Raw genomic sequence first — 15,652 nt, 5'->3', positions numbered from 1 at the left:
GGGTAGATTTTCAGTGGAGAATCAGCTAAGGACAGGTGTGCTTAACACCTCCACAACTCACTGTAACTCCTTTCCCTCGAAGCCGCTCATTGTCCACCTGACAACTTTCGTTTTATTTTGGAGGATAATGTCCAGGGAGGAAATCCAAAAGGTGGCAACCCTAGTATGGGGTGATTTTTTAAATATATTTTTTAAAATTTCTCACATGAAAACATTCACGAGGGCACTCTTCTGTTAAAATTGTAAATCTGAAGTCAAACTGTGCAGAGAGAAGAATCAGCCAAATCTAATACAAAAATCAAGACAATAATATGCAGCCTACTTCTGCTTAAGTCACGGAGGAATATTGCGCAGAATAAGAACAACTTTCCAAAGAAAATGATTCAAAGACCACGTGCAGTGGAGTTACTGAGCCTTCAGTAAGACCTGCAAACCAATTTATGTGCTACACAAGACAGGGCCTTCTTGACAGGGGCACCAAAGTTTTACAACTCCATCTTCACTGACATTTCAGATGCTTAGCAAAAGGTCTTCTGTTCCAGGGAGCTCCCAGAGCTTTTTATTACTGTAAACATCTTATATTATGTTGGTTGTGCTGGCTTATTATTATTATTATTAGTAGTAGTAGTAGTAGTAGTAGTACACACACAACACCACAGGATCTAACATGTGTTATAACCATGCATGACTTGCCTCTCTGTAGTCCTCTGGCGGCTCACCAACTGCAGAGCTATCTCCTAAGCAAGAGAGAAAAGGTAGGGGATTAATGCTTTTCCAACCCTCCCTCTTAGAGCATGTAAATATAATTTAATGAATTCAACAAGTGAAATAGCTGCACAGAAGAGCCCCTGACCTGTGAGCTTCCCATAACATAGAAAGTCTGTTAAACGGTTGGCTGAGTTTCTGCATCTGTAACGTAAGGGGTTGGCTTCCTCTCAGGAAGTGGCATGACGGGGGAACAAACCTAAGATTCGTGTCATTTGCAAGACTGCCTAGGTAGGGAAGCAGATGCCCTATGTGACCTGACATTTATAGCTTTATTCACTTTTGCTACAAAAAATATCTATTTTACATTTGCGTTCTGAATGTAATTTTATGGTTGATCTTATGCTGCTCTTTGCTGTGGTATTTTCTCTTAACATCCTTAACATCTTACACACAGGATTTTGTTGCAATAAAATAAATAAAACAAAATGTAAAAAAATAAAATAAATGAGCCACAAGTGGAAAGGTGTTAATAAAGGACTGTGCTTCCGGATTATTATTATTTTACTTTTTGTTGACCATCTGTACACCCTATGACTGAGACTGGTGTCAAAAGGAGAACTGATATGTATGTAATACATTCGACCCCAGCCATTTAAATCACCTCAGAGGGGACCTGGGTGGGTGAAGTCTTCACCCAGGTCTGTTCTGACATCCCGCCCATCAGGAGACAAAAATAACAATGCTGGTTGGCCCCCAGTGTCTCATGGGATCTCCCAGCTAGCCATGCAAGAAAACACCTTCCTTTTTTATTATTATTAAAATAAGTCTTTATTAAATAGAAAACACCTTCCACTGCCATGCTGAAGCTGGGAAATGGCTGTACCCGCCCACCCCATAGCCACACTGGGCCACAAACTCCGCTTCCCATAGGTAGAGTGTGGGGGGACGGGATGGGACAGGACAGGACTTCTCTCCCTTTTTCTACCCTTTTTTCCCAATATTTACTTCTGGCTCCTTGAAGCAACAACAACAACCAAAAGCCAACCAAGTCCAAACTGAGAGTTTTGGGAAGAAAGAGCAAAAAGCAACAGAGCCTCACCCTCCTATGCCTTCTGTTTGGTGCAGATGTCTCACTGCTCACACTCTCTCTGTGGTTTAGGTGAGCAAAAGGCCGCGCGGCCCCCCAGGTCTCCAAGAACCTCGACATCCGGACAGAGGCCCTCATCTTCAAGCCATCGTGCACTCTGGTGGTTTGTGGGAGATGGTTGTTGGAAGTGCGCTGCTTAGACTGAACCCAGGGAGAAACAAGACAGCCGAGCGAACATTTTAGAAAACTGGATATAACAAACAAATGAAATTACTTATTTGACAGAATTCATATACTGCTGACTCATCCGTAACCTCTAAGCCGAACTGGCACTCTCCAGTTTGGATGGCTAGGTGGCTCAGTTGGTTGGAGCATGGTGCTGATAATGCCAAGGTTGCCGGTTTGATGCCCGTAAAGGACAGCTGAATGAATATTCCTGTACTGCAGTAGAGGGTTGGACTAAATGATCCTCTGTATGATTCTATGATACTTAAGATGTTCAAAGCTACAACTTCCACCAGCTTCAGCCAAAATGAGTTTTGAAACATCTGGAGGGTGCCAGGTTGGTGAAGGCTGTTCTAAGCAGTGACCATAAAACATGAGACATTTGTTTAAAAATACTGGTTAAAAACTGAACATTAAAAGCAAGCTAACAGTGTAATTTATCAGTAAAATCAGAAGTTATTGAAGAAATATACACATTAAAACAAACTTATATGTTAAGATTACACAACTGAACAGTCTTACAGAAAAGTCTTAACAGGTGCCAGGCACAATAAACATGGTGAAATGAAATTATACAGGAAATGGTACAGGAACCCTTATAACCTTATAACCTATGCCTACCCAGCCCAGAGATGGGGAGCCTGTGGTCCCTTCATATGTTGCTGGACTCAGGCCTTGCTCATGGGTCAGCTTGGCCACTGAGAAAACAGGAGGATGCTGGACTAGGTCAGCCTTCAGTCCAACCCAGCTGGGCTCTTCCTATGACTGCAACTCCTGTCATCCTTGGCTACTGGCCATGTGTTGGCTGATACGGAGGCTGAAGGGAGCTGGAGTCCATGAACATCTGGGAGGGCAACAGGTTAGCCAACACTGACTTCAGACCGCTTTTGCCTGCTCTGACCTGCAAAGCCTCTCTAGTGCCTTATGGCAGCCAGGGGGACTGTCCCATCATTTATCACTTGATCTGGAGATGTAGGTGAATGAATAGGGGAAACTTCTGCATGCAAAGTGTATGCTCTACACCCGTGGTTCTGAAACATTTTCAGGCCATCTCCCCCCCCCCCAGTTCCATTAACTCCACCCCAGTGCTCTGTGCCTTACTCCATGAAAAGCATTCTTCAGAATAGTGGTTTGCACAATCCACTGAGGGATAGCTTAAATCTCAGGGCCGTGGGTTTGAGCCCCACATTGGGCAAAAGATTCCTGTATTGCAATCCTTGTGGTCCCTTCCAACTCTACAATATGACGATTCAGCTACCAACACAATAAAATTCTAAACAGCAACAATTAATTGCACGTTTATTCAAAATCCAATTTAAACCATTTAGTTTAACTGATTCAACAGATTTGATTAACTTGAGCCACTGATACCACTAATACTCATTTACACCTCCAGTGCGCGAGCCCTCCCCATCAGCCACTTGCCTCTTAGAGCCACCCTAGGTAACCCCAGCGCCCCCTAGAGGACAGGACAGCCCACTCTGGAGACCGTTGATCTACACACTGAGCTATGACCCTTCCTTCCAATGCAGAGGTACTTCCAATGGAAGGCACTCTGGGCTGCCACTGAGGCCACCTGAGCCTTGAGCGACAGCAAAGGATCCAGGAGCACCCCCAAGCTACGAACCTGCTCCTTCAGAGGAAGTGTAACCCCATCAAGAGCAGGCGATCTCCCACCCATTCGGTCTAGGGAACCACCCATTAACAGTGCCTCAGTCTTATCTGGACTGAGTTTCAGTTTGTTGGCTCTCATCCAGCCCATTACCAAGTCAAGACACTGGTCCAGCACTTCCACTGGCTCACCTGAAGATGTAAAGGAGAAACATAGCTGAGTATCATCAGCATACTGCTGACAACATACTCCAAACCTCTGGATAACCCTGCCCAGTGGTTTCATGTAGATGTTAAACAATGTAGAGAATAGGATTGAGCCCTGCAGAATCCCACATTGAAGGTTCCATGGGGCCGAAAAGCATTTCCCAAGCAACACCCTCTGGGAATGACCATCCAAGTAGGACTGGAAACACCGAAAAAGCAGTGCCACCCACCCTTAGTTTGGACAGTCGCTCCAGAAGGATACCATGTTTGATGGTTTCGAAAGCTGCTGGGAGGTCGAGAAGAATGAACAGGGATATGTTTCCCTTGTCTCTCGTGACAGAGGTCATCATACAGGGCGACCAAAGCAGTTTCTGTGCCCAAACCCCGACTGAAATAGATCCAGAAAATCAGTTTCTTCCAGAAGTGCCTGGATCTGGTCTGTGACCACTCATTCCAGAACCTTGCTCAGGAAAGGGAGATTAGCAACTGGCTGGTAGTTAGTTAGGTTTTCCGAATCCAGAGAAGGTTTCTTAAGGAGTGGTTTTACCACTGCCTCCTTCAAACAGGCAGGGACCACCCCCTCTCGTAAAGAGGCATTGATCACCTCCCTGGCCCTGCTAGCTGTTCCCTCCCTGCTGGTTTTTATCTGCAAGAGGGGGAAGGCTCTAGAGCATAAGCGGACGCCCTGACCAATCCGAGCACCTTGTCCACATCCTTGAGCCTTACCAACTGAAACTCATCCATCCAACACAACAGGACTAGACTGTGCTCTGGACACCCCATGAGATTCATCTGCTATAACAGCAGAGTCAAGGTCTTGGTGGGTGAATGCGATTTTTATCCTCAAAATGCTTTGCAAACAAGTCACAGTGAGCTACCGTTGGTTCTATCACTTCCTTTGGGCCAGCCTGTAAAAGGCCCCGTACAACCCAGAAAAACTCTGCTGGACGAAGAGGAGAAAGAGGAGAACCATTTACGCCTCTTTGGGCTCCTTGGAGGAAAGGCAGGATACGAATGTACTAATAAAATAATAATGTGCTAACAATCCAAAAGCAATCCTATACTATGACAGTTACCAGTTTAAGGCTGCTATGGCTAGTATCTCTCAGTCATCAAATGCCTAGGTAAACAGGAATGTCTTCTTTCCTGCTTGGGGAGAGCTTTCCACAAATGGGAAACCATCACTGATAAGGCCCTGTCAGAGGTCAGCACCAACCTGGCAGCAGTCAGAGGCGGCATCACCAACAGGTCCTCCCCTGTCAATCGTAAGGACTGAGATGGTTGACATGGGGGAGTTGCTTCTTTGAATACTGGGGTCCCAAGCCATTTAGGACTGTGTACACTAGCAAAGAAGGCTGATCGCCGAAGAATTGACGCTTTTGAATTATGGTGCTGGAGGAGACTCTTGAGAGTCCCATGGACTGCAAGAAGATCAAACCTATCCATTCTCAAAGAAATCAGCCCTGAGTGCTCACTAGAAGGACAGATCCAGAAGTTCAGGCTCCAGTACTTTGGCCACCTCATGAGAAGAGAAGACTCCCTAGAAAAGACCCTGATGTTGGGAAAGATGGAGGGCACAAGGAGAAAAGGACGACAGAGGATGAGATGGTTGGACAGTGTTCTCGAAGCTACTAACATGAGTTTGGCCAAACTGCGGGAGGCAGTGAAGGATAGGCGTGCCTGCCGTGCTCTGGTCCATGGGGTCACGAAGAGTCGGACACGACTGAACGACTGAACAACAACAACACACTAGCACTAACACCTAAAATAGTTATTAGTGGTGAGGGATAAGGCAAAAAAGAGGCATGAATGTGTCCAACAGGTCTCATGCCACATCCATGCCATATATTCAACACACGTTTAATCTTGGGAACCAGCTTAAGAGGGTCCTGGCCTCAACTGCAGCACACAGTTTCATGTGTGAGCTGAGCAGAACAAACTGCATCACCCTGGAGTACCTTTTATTTTCTCTCGCTTTTTCTCAGAATGCCAGTGGAGCTGCACTTAAAGGCAGAACGTGGGAGGCTTGAAGCATATTCTTTTAATTACACACAGTTAAAGAGCAGCCTTTTCTGGATACTTGAAGTGTTCCTTGGAGACCAAACTCTATAAGCCATTGTTTCATGGATCCATGGACCCTGGCAACTGAATGTCTAATACTTATTTCAGCCTCGTTATGCAATTGCAGCCCTGCCTCCCCACTGTCTGTGCTCCCAGTTCTCAGTCCACGGTCGCTATCTTTCTTTGTGGTTTATTGCCTTCGCTGTCCCAATTCCCACCCCCCACCCCCTGCAACTCCTTTCTGTATCTTGAAAAACTTAAAGCAAAACAACGACAACTAACAAACATAAGCACAGCCATGCAAAATAAATTGAGGGGGTTGCTTGACCAAGATTAAGCCTGCAGACTTGCTCAACTTATTTCAGCTACAAAATACAAGGTGCAGGGGTTTGTGTGTGTGTGTGTGTGTGTGTGTGTGTGTGTTTTAGACTGCAGAACTAAAAAGCAAATTATTTGACTCCCCCTCACACACAACAAAATTTTTGTCAGATATATTTTATGTGCAGGCTCACATGCACACAGAAACCCAAATGTGCCCCAGAAACCTGCAGACAGATTTGGCTTGTTCAAATCAATGTGAAAATTCAGGCTCACTCATATCAACACTCTGCACGGTTCACTGGTCCCCAGTTCTGAGTCTTGCTCTTATTTTCCATCCCTTTTCTCCCCAGGGATATGACAATGTAGTGCCCCTTTCAAATGTTTGTGGGCAATAACTCCCATAAACCCTGGGAGTTGTAGCCAAGACCATCTAGAAGCCTCTACACTGGCTATCCCTGCCCTATGCATGGTTCTCCCTCTCCCCTCCCCCACCACTACTCCGTCCTTTTGTCTCCCACACCCATGGGCTTACTCAACCATTCTGCTTTCGGGTTGCCCAATCTAGCTTTGTCACCACCTGCATTCTATCTCTGCCTCTCCTTCCTTTCTGGGGGAAAAAACCCCAGCTCACAGTTATCACACCCTCAATTCCAGTATGAAGTTCTTCATAGCCAAACTTTTTAAAATAAATAAATAAATTCCACTTCATTCACAGATGCAACATCATTTGCAAACATTTTACCACAGGCATCTACCTCCCAAACAATCAGAGAACGTGATGATGTCACAGCACTTCAGCCAATGGGGAGGGAGATCCCAGGCAACATTCCATTTATAACTTGCAAAAAATAATAAGCCAGGCAGAGAAATGTGTGCACACACTTTTAAGCACGTGTATCTTAGGGTAAAAGCACACCTACCCTCGGGTCTATCACCAAGTAAGTTTTGATATTCATGGATTCAAGGTAAGGATCTCTGAGGTGTCCATTCCCATCTTCCACTTCATAAGCTTTGCCTAGGTGACTGAGGGTTGCTTCTGTGATGTGTACACGGCTGGAGAGAGGGAAGAGACAGGAGCACAAAAGACTTGAAACATTTGCAGAAAGGTCACTGTAAGTTATTCATTTCCATATCAATGGCTGCTGTTGACAAGCCTGTGCTTCTCAACAGCTTCACGCCTTGGAAGCCAAATCCAGGATCCTGGCAGCATTGCTATTTAACAGCTTTGCTTATTTGCAATCCATCATAGCACAATTATTCTTCCTCACTGGGCTTTGTGCAGTGCCTTCAGTTTTATTTTCTTTTATTAAGGAAGGTATATAGGATTTATCTGCTGCTTAATTGTCAAAACCTCCAAGTGGTTTAAATAAATTACGCATTAAAAATACCGATAATACCGGACATTAAAAGCAAGTTAACCTAAAATTTTCAAAATAAACGAGCAGTTTTCAAAGCACACATTATAAAAGTTGCACATTAAAATGCATGTCCCAGTTTGCATGTCTGCATAGGCTTCCTTCAGCAATGACAACAAAAAGGTTTCAGCGGTATAGTACTGTACAGAGAAAGCACCTGCCTAGTACCAATGGGCAGGGAGTACCAAAGTGCAGGTGTTGCCATGCTGCAGGAATGATTCCTTGCAAATGTGGAACAAACGTTATGTGGCACCCTTTCTTTCAGCAGTATGGGAGATGAGGCAAGCAAAATTTAGACTGTAAACCTGTTAAGGCACAGATCTGTCTCCCCCTCCCTTGTGTTTGTCTGCAAAGCACTATGTATATTCATGGAGACATGATTACTATTATTATTAATAGATACCATCATGCAGCAGCATTCAGTACCGCACATGAATTTAATGCAAGCGAATGTTAATGATATGCACAGTGACTCACACGTGGATTAGCTGTAGCCCTAGGGATCATTATAAAATATACACACTCTCAATACTTGTGCAAACTGCTCGTCTCGTTTTCAAGGACAGCTTGCTTGTGCTGGGAAGGCCAGCAACATTAATTTAAATTCATACCAAAAAAAAAAAAGCACTCTTCCCTCCACCACCCCTGTCTGAACAAGTTGCTGAATGGCTCTCAAAAAGGGCTGGAAGCTCTCGAGAGCAACATCTAGATATATTACACAACGCAGAACCATCCAAGAGTTTACTCAGCTGGCTAGCGTCACAGTTTCTCAGGCAGTGTTCTGAAACAACGCCAGCTGTAATGCACTAAGCTCCAAATACATATACACACACCTTCTTTCGGTTAAATAGTTTCATCCCTGCACCTTCCTATCGTTAGGGTTGTTCTCCAAAAGGGAACCAGCTACCCAGATATATAATCAGCAAGCTATATTTGGTTTTTAAAATCTGTATTGATTTTTATCTGTGTTTTGATTACAATGGTTTTATATGCATTTGTGGGGGGGGGGTTAATTGGTTGGTGGATCTGATCTGTGTTTTACCTACAGGTCTTATTTGGACACCACTTAGAGAGCTCTTGGATCAAGCGATTGATAAAACTCTTTAATAAATTTGTCCATGGGCAGAGTTGAGCTTCAGTGCGCGGGGAGTTGCCAACACTGTTTTAATTATGTAAATCAACATCTTATACTGCTTAATGTGATCATCTGTTTACTTAAACAGTTTCATTTGCTTGCTAGCTTCCAGTCAGTTAATTGTTATTATTTATGCACTGGGAAAAGCGTCAGCAATGCCAACACTCAGAATGGGGGGGCGGGGCGGCAGGGGATTATCCAATGACAGAAGAGCCTCTAAGCTCATATATAAAAGAGAATCAACCGGATGGTCCTGAGCCAGTTCAATGATGGATTGGGTAGGCATGGTATGGAACCATACAAACCATCAAAACCATGGTCAAATCCATGCCATGCGCTTTAAGTGTATGGTTTGGATGTAGCCTTTGTGGCTTATATGACGAGCAACCATGACAAGACATCAAATGATAAATGCATTAAAGGAAGAAAATCAACCAGCAAATAACATCCATAGACTTTAGAGGCAATAAACAGCCCTTCTTCAGAACAGTGTGGTACAATGCACAATACTTAAGTTTTGCTCATGGTGTTGTGAAGATTCCACACATCTCCAGCACCACGACAAAAAGGGCATAATTTCACCAGGCTTCTTTCCCAAGTGAATTGCAACTTCAGGTTGGGAAATCCTTACCCAGGAACTCCCGCAGATTCCATTCGGTTAGCTAAGGAAACATCGTGAGACCAAACGTCATACTGCCATTTCCGAAGCCCTATTACACCGCAGAGCACGTTCCCAGAGTGAATGCCGACTCGCATATTGATGTCCACTCCTGTGGCTTCTCTCACTTGTCTGCAAAACAGATCAGAAGAGAATTGGAAGAGGTGCCTAGTCTTCCCCCATCTTAATGCCTACAAATTTATGCTGGCGCTTTAATTCTCTCTTAATTACTGCAAACACCAATGTGAAATTTAGGGATGTAGTCCACCCTGTGCTCAAGTCAACAGCCCAAATGAGATAAGAAGTGGGGTGGATCGAGTGTTTTAAACAAATTGGAGTAACCTTCATCTATACAAACAATGGAGGACAGTGGAATATAGGAAAATGACTTATACTGAGCTAGACCATCAGCCAATTTAGTCTATGCTCATGAGCAGAGGAGCATTGAATACAGAGAGAAACGAACCATCATCTCTGATGCTTTCACATGTTTCTTTAAATACCTGCCCTTGTTTTATCATACACATTAAATGCAGTGGCTCAATGGTTTGCAGCAACCATCATTTAGAACCCAAGCTATAGTTTGAACTTCCAAACACAGACTCAAATAATGCTTTAGAACAGCTTGTCTATTGTCATTTTAGGAACACAGGAAACTGCTTTATGTTGAGTCAAAGCACTGATCCATCCAGCTTGGTGCTGTCTACATTCACTGTTCAAGGCTTTTCAGAGTTTCAGGCAAAAGCCTTTACCAGCCATGCACGGAGATAACAGAGAATGAACTCAATACATTCTCCATTCAAACCATATGCTTCACCACTAAGCTATGGACCCTCCCCAACTTTGGGTCAATTACTATAGCCTCATTCTCTACAGTCTAGCTATGAGCTATAACCATGGTTTGTCCTGTGGTTTACAGCTTGTGCTTTGTCAGCACAGGTAAACCATGAGCTCAGGTTTGGATGCTGTGCTTAACTAAACTATGATGCAGCAGCAAAAATACTGGAGAGGAATAAAGAGGCCACAATCTCCTCTCCCAGGGCCCACACTTGTCCATTAATGCTAAGCCATGGTTGACAGCAACATTTTTTTTTCTGTCCCCATGTTGGGGACGTATAGTTTGCACACTACTATGTAACCTTTTCTCATGTCTTTCTTTAGTTCTACCTTGTTAATGTTTCCAAATATTATTTAAACTCATTTTTTTAAAGTACATACTTTATAGCTTCGCACATGTCAAGGCCCATTTTCACACAGTTCTTGGCATGTACTGGCAAGGAAACAGGTAATCCCGAGACACAGTAATAACAGTCTCCCAGAATTTTTATCCTCATGCATTCATTTTCCTGCAAAACAACAACAACATGAGAGTCATCAGAAACGCTGCAAATATGAATTAGCAAGTATCTATCTTAAGGAACACAAATTATAGGCTTTACTTTGTAGAACAAACAACTCTGACCTTATCTAGAGCTGCTGTTTTACTATCTCTGTTCTGAGGAACTCTGGGGCTCCTCAGGAGTTTTTTTCAGGGACTATGAGAAATCATAAAATTACAGAGTTGGAAGGGTCCAAACTGGCCATGTAGTCTAACCCTCAGCAATGCAGGAATCACAGCTAATCAGTAATGGTGGACAAGCTTAGATTCTTTGAAATATAAGTTGTCAACCATCACCAGTTTTTCCCTACGAAGCTCAGCCAGAAGGAAGTCCTGTTGTGCATGCAGAAATGGGTCTTGAAAATCAACACATAATTAGGGATGTTGGAGAATTCCAGCAAAAACAGAAATAAGAGTGGAAATTGCCAATGTGTGCTTATTTGGCCCATGTCCAGAAGGGAACCAAATTTGAATATTCTGCTGCAGTTCGTCTTCTGCCGAAACTAACATTATCTGTCTCGCTAGCTGCTGCAACGAACAAATTATATAAATTATGTTGTCATCTTGTTATTTTACCCTACTCATTTCACCGCAAAAGAAACACACATCAAGTGGGGAAACCCAATCACTTAATTACAGGCATCTCCCCACTTACATGGGGGTTATGTTCCTGGGTCGTACGTATACGTGAAATCATGTCTAGAGGAAAACACCATCTGAAAAGCCTGTAAACACCCTCTAAACCTATGGAAACCCTTGAAAAACTCGTGAGATTGCAGTTGCAAAGGGTCCTGGGGTTGCACTAGCTGTTTTCTCGCTTTTAAAAAAGCTATTTTTGCAGTTTTTCACGTCTTTTGCAGTTTAAAAATTGATTTAATTATTTCCAGGCACCATGCATATACACGGTCGTGCAAAAGTTGAACGCGCACGTACATGGGAAGACGCCTGTATTGTTCGCAGACTGAAAGCAGCAGCAACCACAAATACTGATAACGTAAGCTGCGTGTGATGAACACAGGGCGGAATGGAAAACATCCCTCCCCATAATGGTCTGGATAAGTGGTTAGCCTCAATATAAATCTTTTCAGATGTTTAGCAAGGCCACCTCCTCATCCTTCTCCAGTCTCCGCAAACGTTTAACAACCAACATGGCAAGGAATTGTATGAGAAACAAGAAAAAAAATTGAAAAAGGAAGACAGAACTTTAAACATCTTAATTATGCATTTATTCCATTTTAGCACACAAGTTGTTTCAGTACGTTTAGTGATTCAATTCTACCACATCCATTAAGGCTTAATTAAGTTAACGTCCCAATTGCTTCTTTGCCTTTAATGAGAGATAGTTCAACGACAGAACACTTTTAGACCATAACTCCCTAATCAGGAACATTTATGATATTAATAGATTGGAAATGGTTGGAAATAGAACCTTCCATAAATAGAGACAGATTCTCATACCCATAAATCCCACATGCTCAGTACAGTGAATATTACGAGTACTTTGAAAGAATATAATATAGATTGAGGCCAGAGATTCTGAAGACACACAAAACTCCTTTGCGCTAAAATGGCATGTTCAACCTATCAACTGCTATTAACTCTTATAAATATAAGAGTTTGGGAGATTTAAAACTTGTTAAACATAACTTCTCTTCATTTGCAAAATACAGTACAGAGTAAGTAGTAATTTACACATGGTTCAGATGAAACAGCCAAACCAAGGTTGCATCATTGCCACGGCATCACAATTGTCAAGCTTAAGTTCTGCATTTGCCCTCCGAACCAGAATTGGAACCAATGCATGAAATCAGTTTACCAGTCAGATTTGGAGAAAACCATAGCTTGCGAATCTGGATGCAAATAGCAAATGATGGCTGTGCTTACACATTCTGTTAAACCATGATTCAGCTTGACATGCACATGCAGGAGTGAGCTTGTATGCCCCCTTCCTCTGCCTGTACAGCAAGGAAAGTTGGGTTTGGGAACTTTCACTTTTAACTATAGCATGTATATTATCCAGACTAACAAACTGGGGTTAATGCTTAACATTAAAGGAGGTTATTTTCATACATGTCAACTTCAACTTTTGAAGCTGGCTAGTTGAAAATAACATTAGCAATGTTTAGCTAAAGTTCCTGGTTTGGATAATGCAGGAAGCTGCTGTTAACTTGAAGGAGAATCTTCTGAAGTCCTCTTGGCCATACAGGAGAAGGAGAGGAAGGAGGAGGGGGAGTATGCAAGCTCAAGGCTCACTGTAGCTTGTTCCCATGGTGCTAAACCATAGTTCAGTGTGACATCCAAATACAGCCAATGGTTTGCCCAAACCCAACCACAATTTAGCTTACAAGTGAACCAGACCATCGCACTGTAACTACACCTTATTAGTCTCAGTGTAATAATAGTTGGAAGGCTTTATCTATAATTACTGTATTTACTCAAATCTAATGCTCACCTTTTTTGACCAAATTATGTTGTGAAAATTAATGTGCACATTAGATTCGATGGCGCATTTACATTCGCCAGCAAATACTTTTTTTGGTTTCAAGGTTTTGAAAATTGAGGTACGCATTAGATTTGATGGTACATTAAGATTCGAGTAAATACGGTATTTAAAACATAATATTTAAAATGACAAGAGGCTTCTCTATCTATCAAGAAGTTGCTTACCTTTGCTATTTGATCGAATTTGCCAAAGAGTTCATTCAACATCACCACCAGTTCTTTGGGAGAGCAGTCACTTGCCAGACGAGTGAATCCTACAATGTCTGCATACAAGATGCTATGCAAGGAAGCCACAATCAATTAAATTGTTTTTCATTTTCTATATCAGCAATGTAGATATTTAAACTTCGTGGACATTAGCTAAGAAATGCACACATACGCACCAAACTATGGGTTACATCCAATGTTAGTTCCACTCAAGAGTAGGCCCACTGAAATTAATGGATGACCAACTTAGGCAAAACTAACATTGACTACAACCCTTTAATCATCTACTCTACTCCTCATTGAAATGGATCCCCTGGTTTCTGATAGCAATTGATTCACATGCAAAATTCACTTGCTCTTTTTTTATCCTGCAAGATCAACTGTCCATCATTTTGATCATTGGGATATAAGCCTTTAAGAGTGATATATGCCCCCAAGTTTCACATATTCTACTAAGACTAGGGCTTTTAGTGTGGCAGCATCTGCCCACTGGAATGTTCCTCTAATGGACATCAGGCAGGCACCTACTGTACTGAAGCTCACCTGTTCAGCCAGGCTTTCCCTTGAGGGGTAATCCAAGTGTGCTGATACAATATAGGGCTGCCATATGTCTGGAAAATCCCTGACACAGCTGGGATTCGCCTGTCAAAAATGGCATCCAGGCGGATTTTTTGGAAAGCGGCAAAAATGTCCGGGAAAACCTGTGTATATGGCAGCCCGTATTAGAAGTGGTGGTTGGTTTTGTGTTTTTTTTTTTTTGCAATTTTCCAAAAAAATAGTTTTAAAACATACACACACACACACACACACACACACACATATATCTCAAAAAAGCTCAACAACTCCACCCCCCCCCCCCCCAAAAAAACCCTCTACAACTTTGGCCCAAATATAACTTTGGCATTATATTTTCCATTTGTTTTATGCATGAAATTTTATCAATTTTATCCTGTTCTCTGCCATGTTTTGCTTAATGCCAGTGGCACAGAATTTGTTGCAAAACAAATAAATGGCAAGAACTGGATTGTGTCTCTAGTATACTGGGGCAGCAGAAAGAACTATTAACAGAACCAGAACGAGTTACATAGCTCACCTAACATTCTGGTGCCGTTTCACATACAGGCTGTGGAAGTTGTTGTCGTGCTTCTTCCTGTCGTTGGTTTCCTTCAGGCGTTCTATGATGGCTAGTTTCATTCCCATGGAGATATGAGCCGGCAGTATCGATAAAAGCAAGCTTTCCTAAGAAGGAAGAGTAGGTCTTATTCATTTTGCTTTGTTAGCACTTAGGCCACACCGTTTCAGAATAAATACCTGCAAGTGTGCTTTGCCTCATATATATCCTCTAAAGCAGTGTTTCCCAACCTTGGGCCTCCAGCTGTTTTCAGACTACAATTCCCATCATCCCTGACCACTGGTCTTGCTAGCTAGGGATGATGGGAGTTGTAGTCCAAAAACATCTGGAGGCCCAAGGTTGGGGAACACTGCTCTAAAGCACTTCAATCTGTGCAACTAGCACTGTTACAAGTACTTGTAAGAAAATGATATCTTAGTGTGGCTGCACCCACACTTTGGAACTCCCTGCCTATTGACATCCGGCAGGCCCCTTCACTGTACTCTTTTCAGCGCCTGCTAAAAGTCACGTGCAGAATGGTGACACAAGTTTTAATCAGGTTTTAGTTTATTTTTTATTTAATTTTTTTAAAAAATGTTTTAAATAGTTGTTTTTACTGATAATTTCATTGTTTTATTATTATTATTTTGTAAACTGCTTGTAGGATTGTTGCTTTTTAAGAATCAAGTGGTTTATAAATGTTATACGCACTTAAGGGGCTTCTTATAATATGTCGACCTTACAATTCCATTAAAAAGAAGGAGGAATCAGAATTACAAAGAGGATAGGTCTGCAGTCGAAAGCCACAAAAACATTGCTTTCCTCATAAAGTTCTGAGTAATGCAAAGTAACACACACACATATATATATAAAAAACTAAAAACGTCAGCATTAGTGGTGGTGAGGGTCATAGAAATGGAAAGAATAAATTGCTTTGTGGGAAAGGTGCTCATTAATTCAGCCAAAAACATGGTCCAATGTTCTCTTACAATGGAAATTTTGGAATGAGTTCAGTTACGGGTTGTT

At 42.5% G+C, this 15,652-nt stretch overlaps 1 protein-coding gene across 1 annotated transcript in view; it reads right to left on the bottom strand.

Moving 5' to 3' along the window:
* The window catches only part of ADCY7 (adenylate cyclase 7), a 79,658-nt gene that overhangs the window by 18,393 nt on the left and 45,613 nt on the right, over positions 1-15,652 (bottom strand). Inside the window, exons 6-12 of the mRNA XM_033156757.1 lie at positions 14,609-14,754; positions 13,474-13,585; positions 10,647-10,774; positions 9,402-9,560; positions 7,141-7,273; positions 1,808-1,996; positions 694-737 (exon numbers count right to left, since the gene is read on the bottom strand). Of these exons, the coding sequence (XP_033012648.1) occupies positions 694-737; positions 1,808-1,996; positions 7,141-7,273; positions 9,402-9,560; positions 10,647-10,774; positions 13,474-13,585; positions 14,609-14,754 (911 nt within the window). The remainder of the gene's footprint in view (positions 1-693; positions 738-1,807; positions 1,997-7,140; positions 7,274-9,401; positions 9,561-10,646; positions 10,775-13,473; positions 13,586-14,608; positions 14,755-15,652) is intronic.

The sequence above is a fragment of the Lacerta agilis genome, chromosome 8 (assembly GCF_009819535.1).
Source record: "Lacerta agilis isolate rLacAgi1 chromosome 8, rLacAgi1.pri, whole genome shotgun sequence".
Taxonomy (NCBI): Eukaryota; Metazoa; Chordata; class Lepidosauria; order Squamata; family Lacertidae; genus Lacerta; species Lacerta agilis.
The sequence above is the reverse complement of the archived record's forward strand: the minus strand, read 5'-3'. Positions and strand labels throughout refer to the sequence as shown.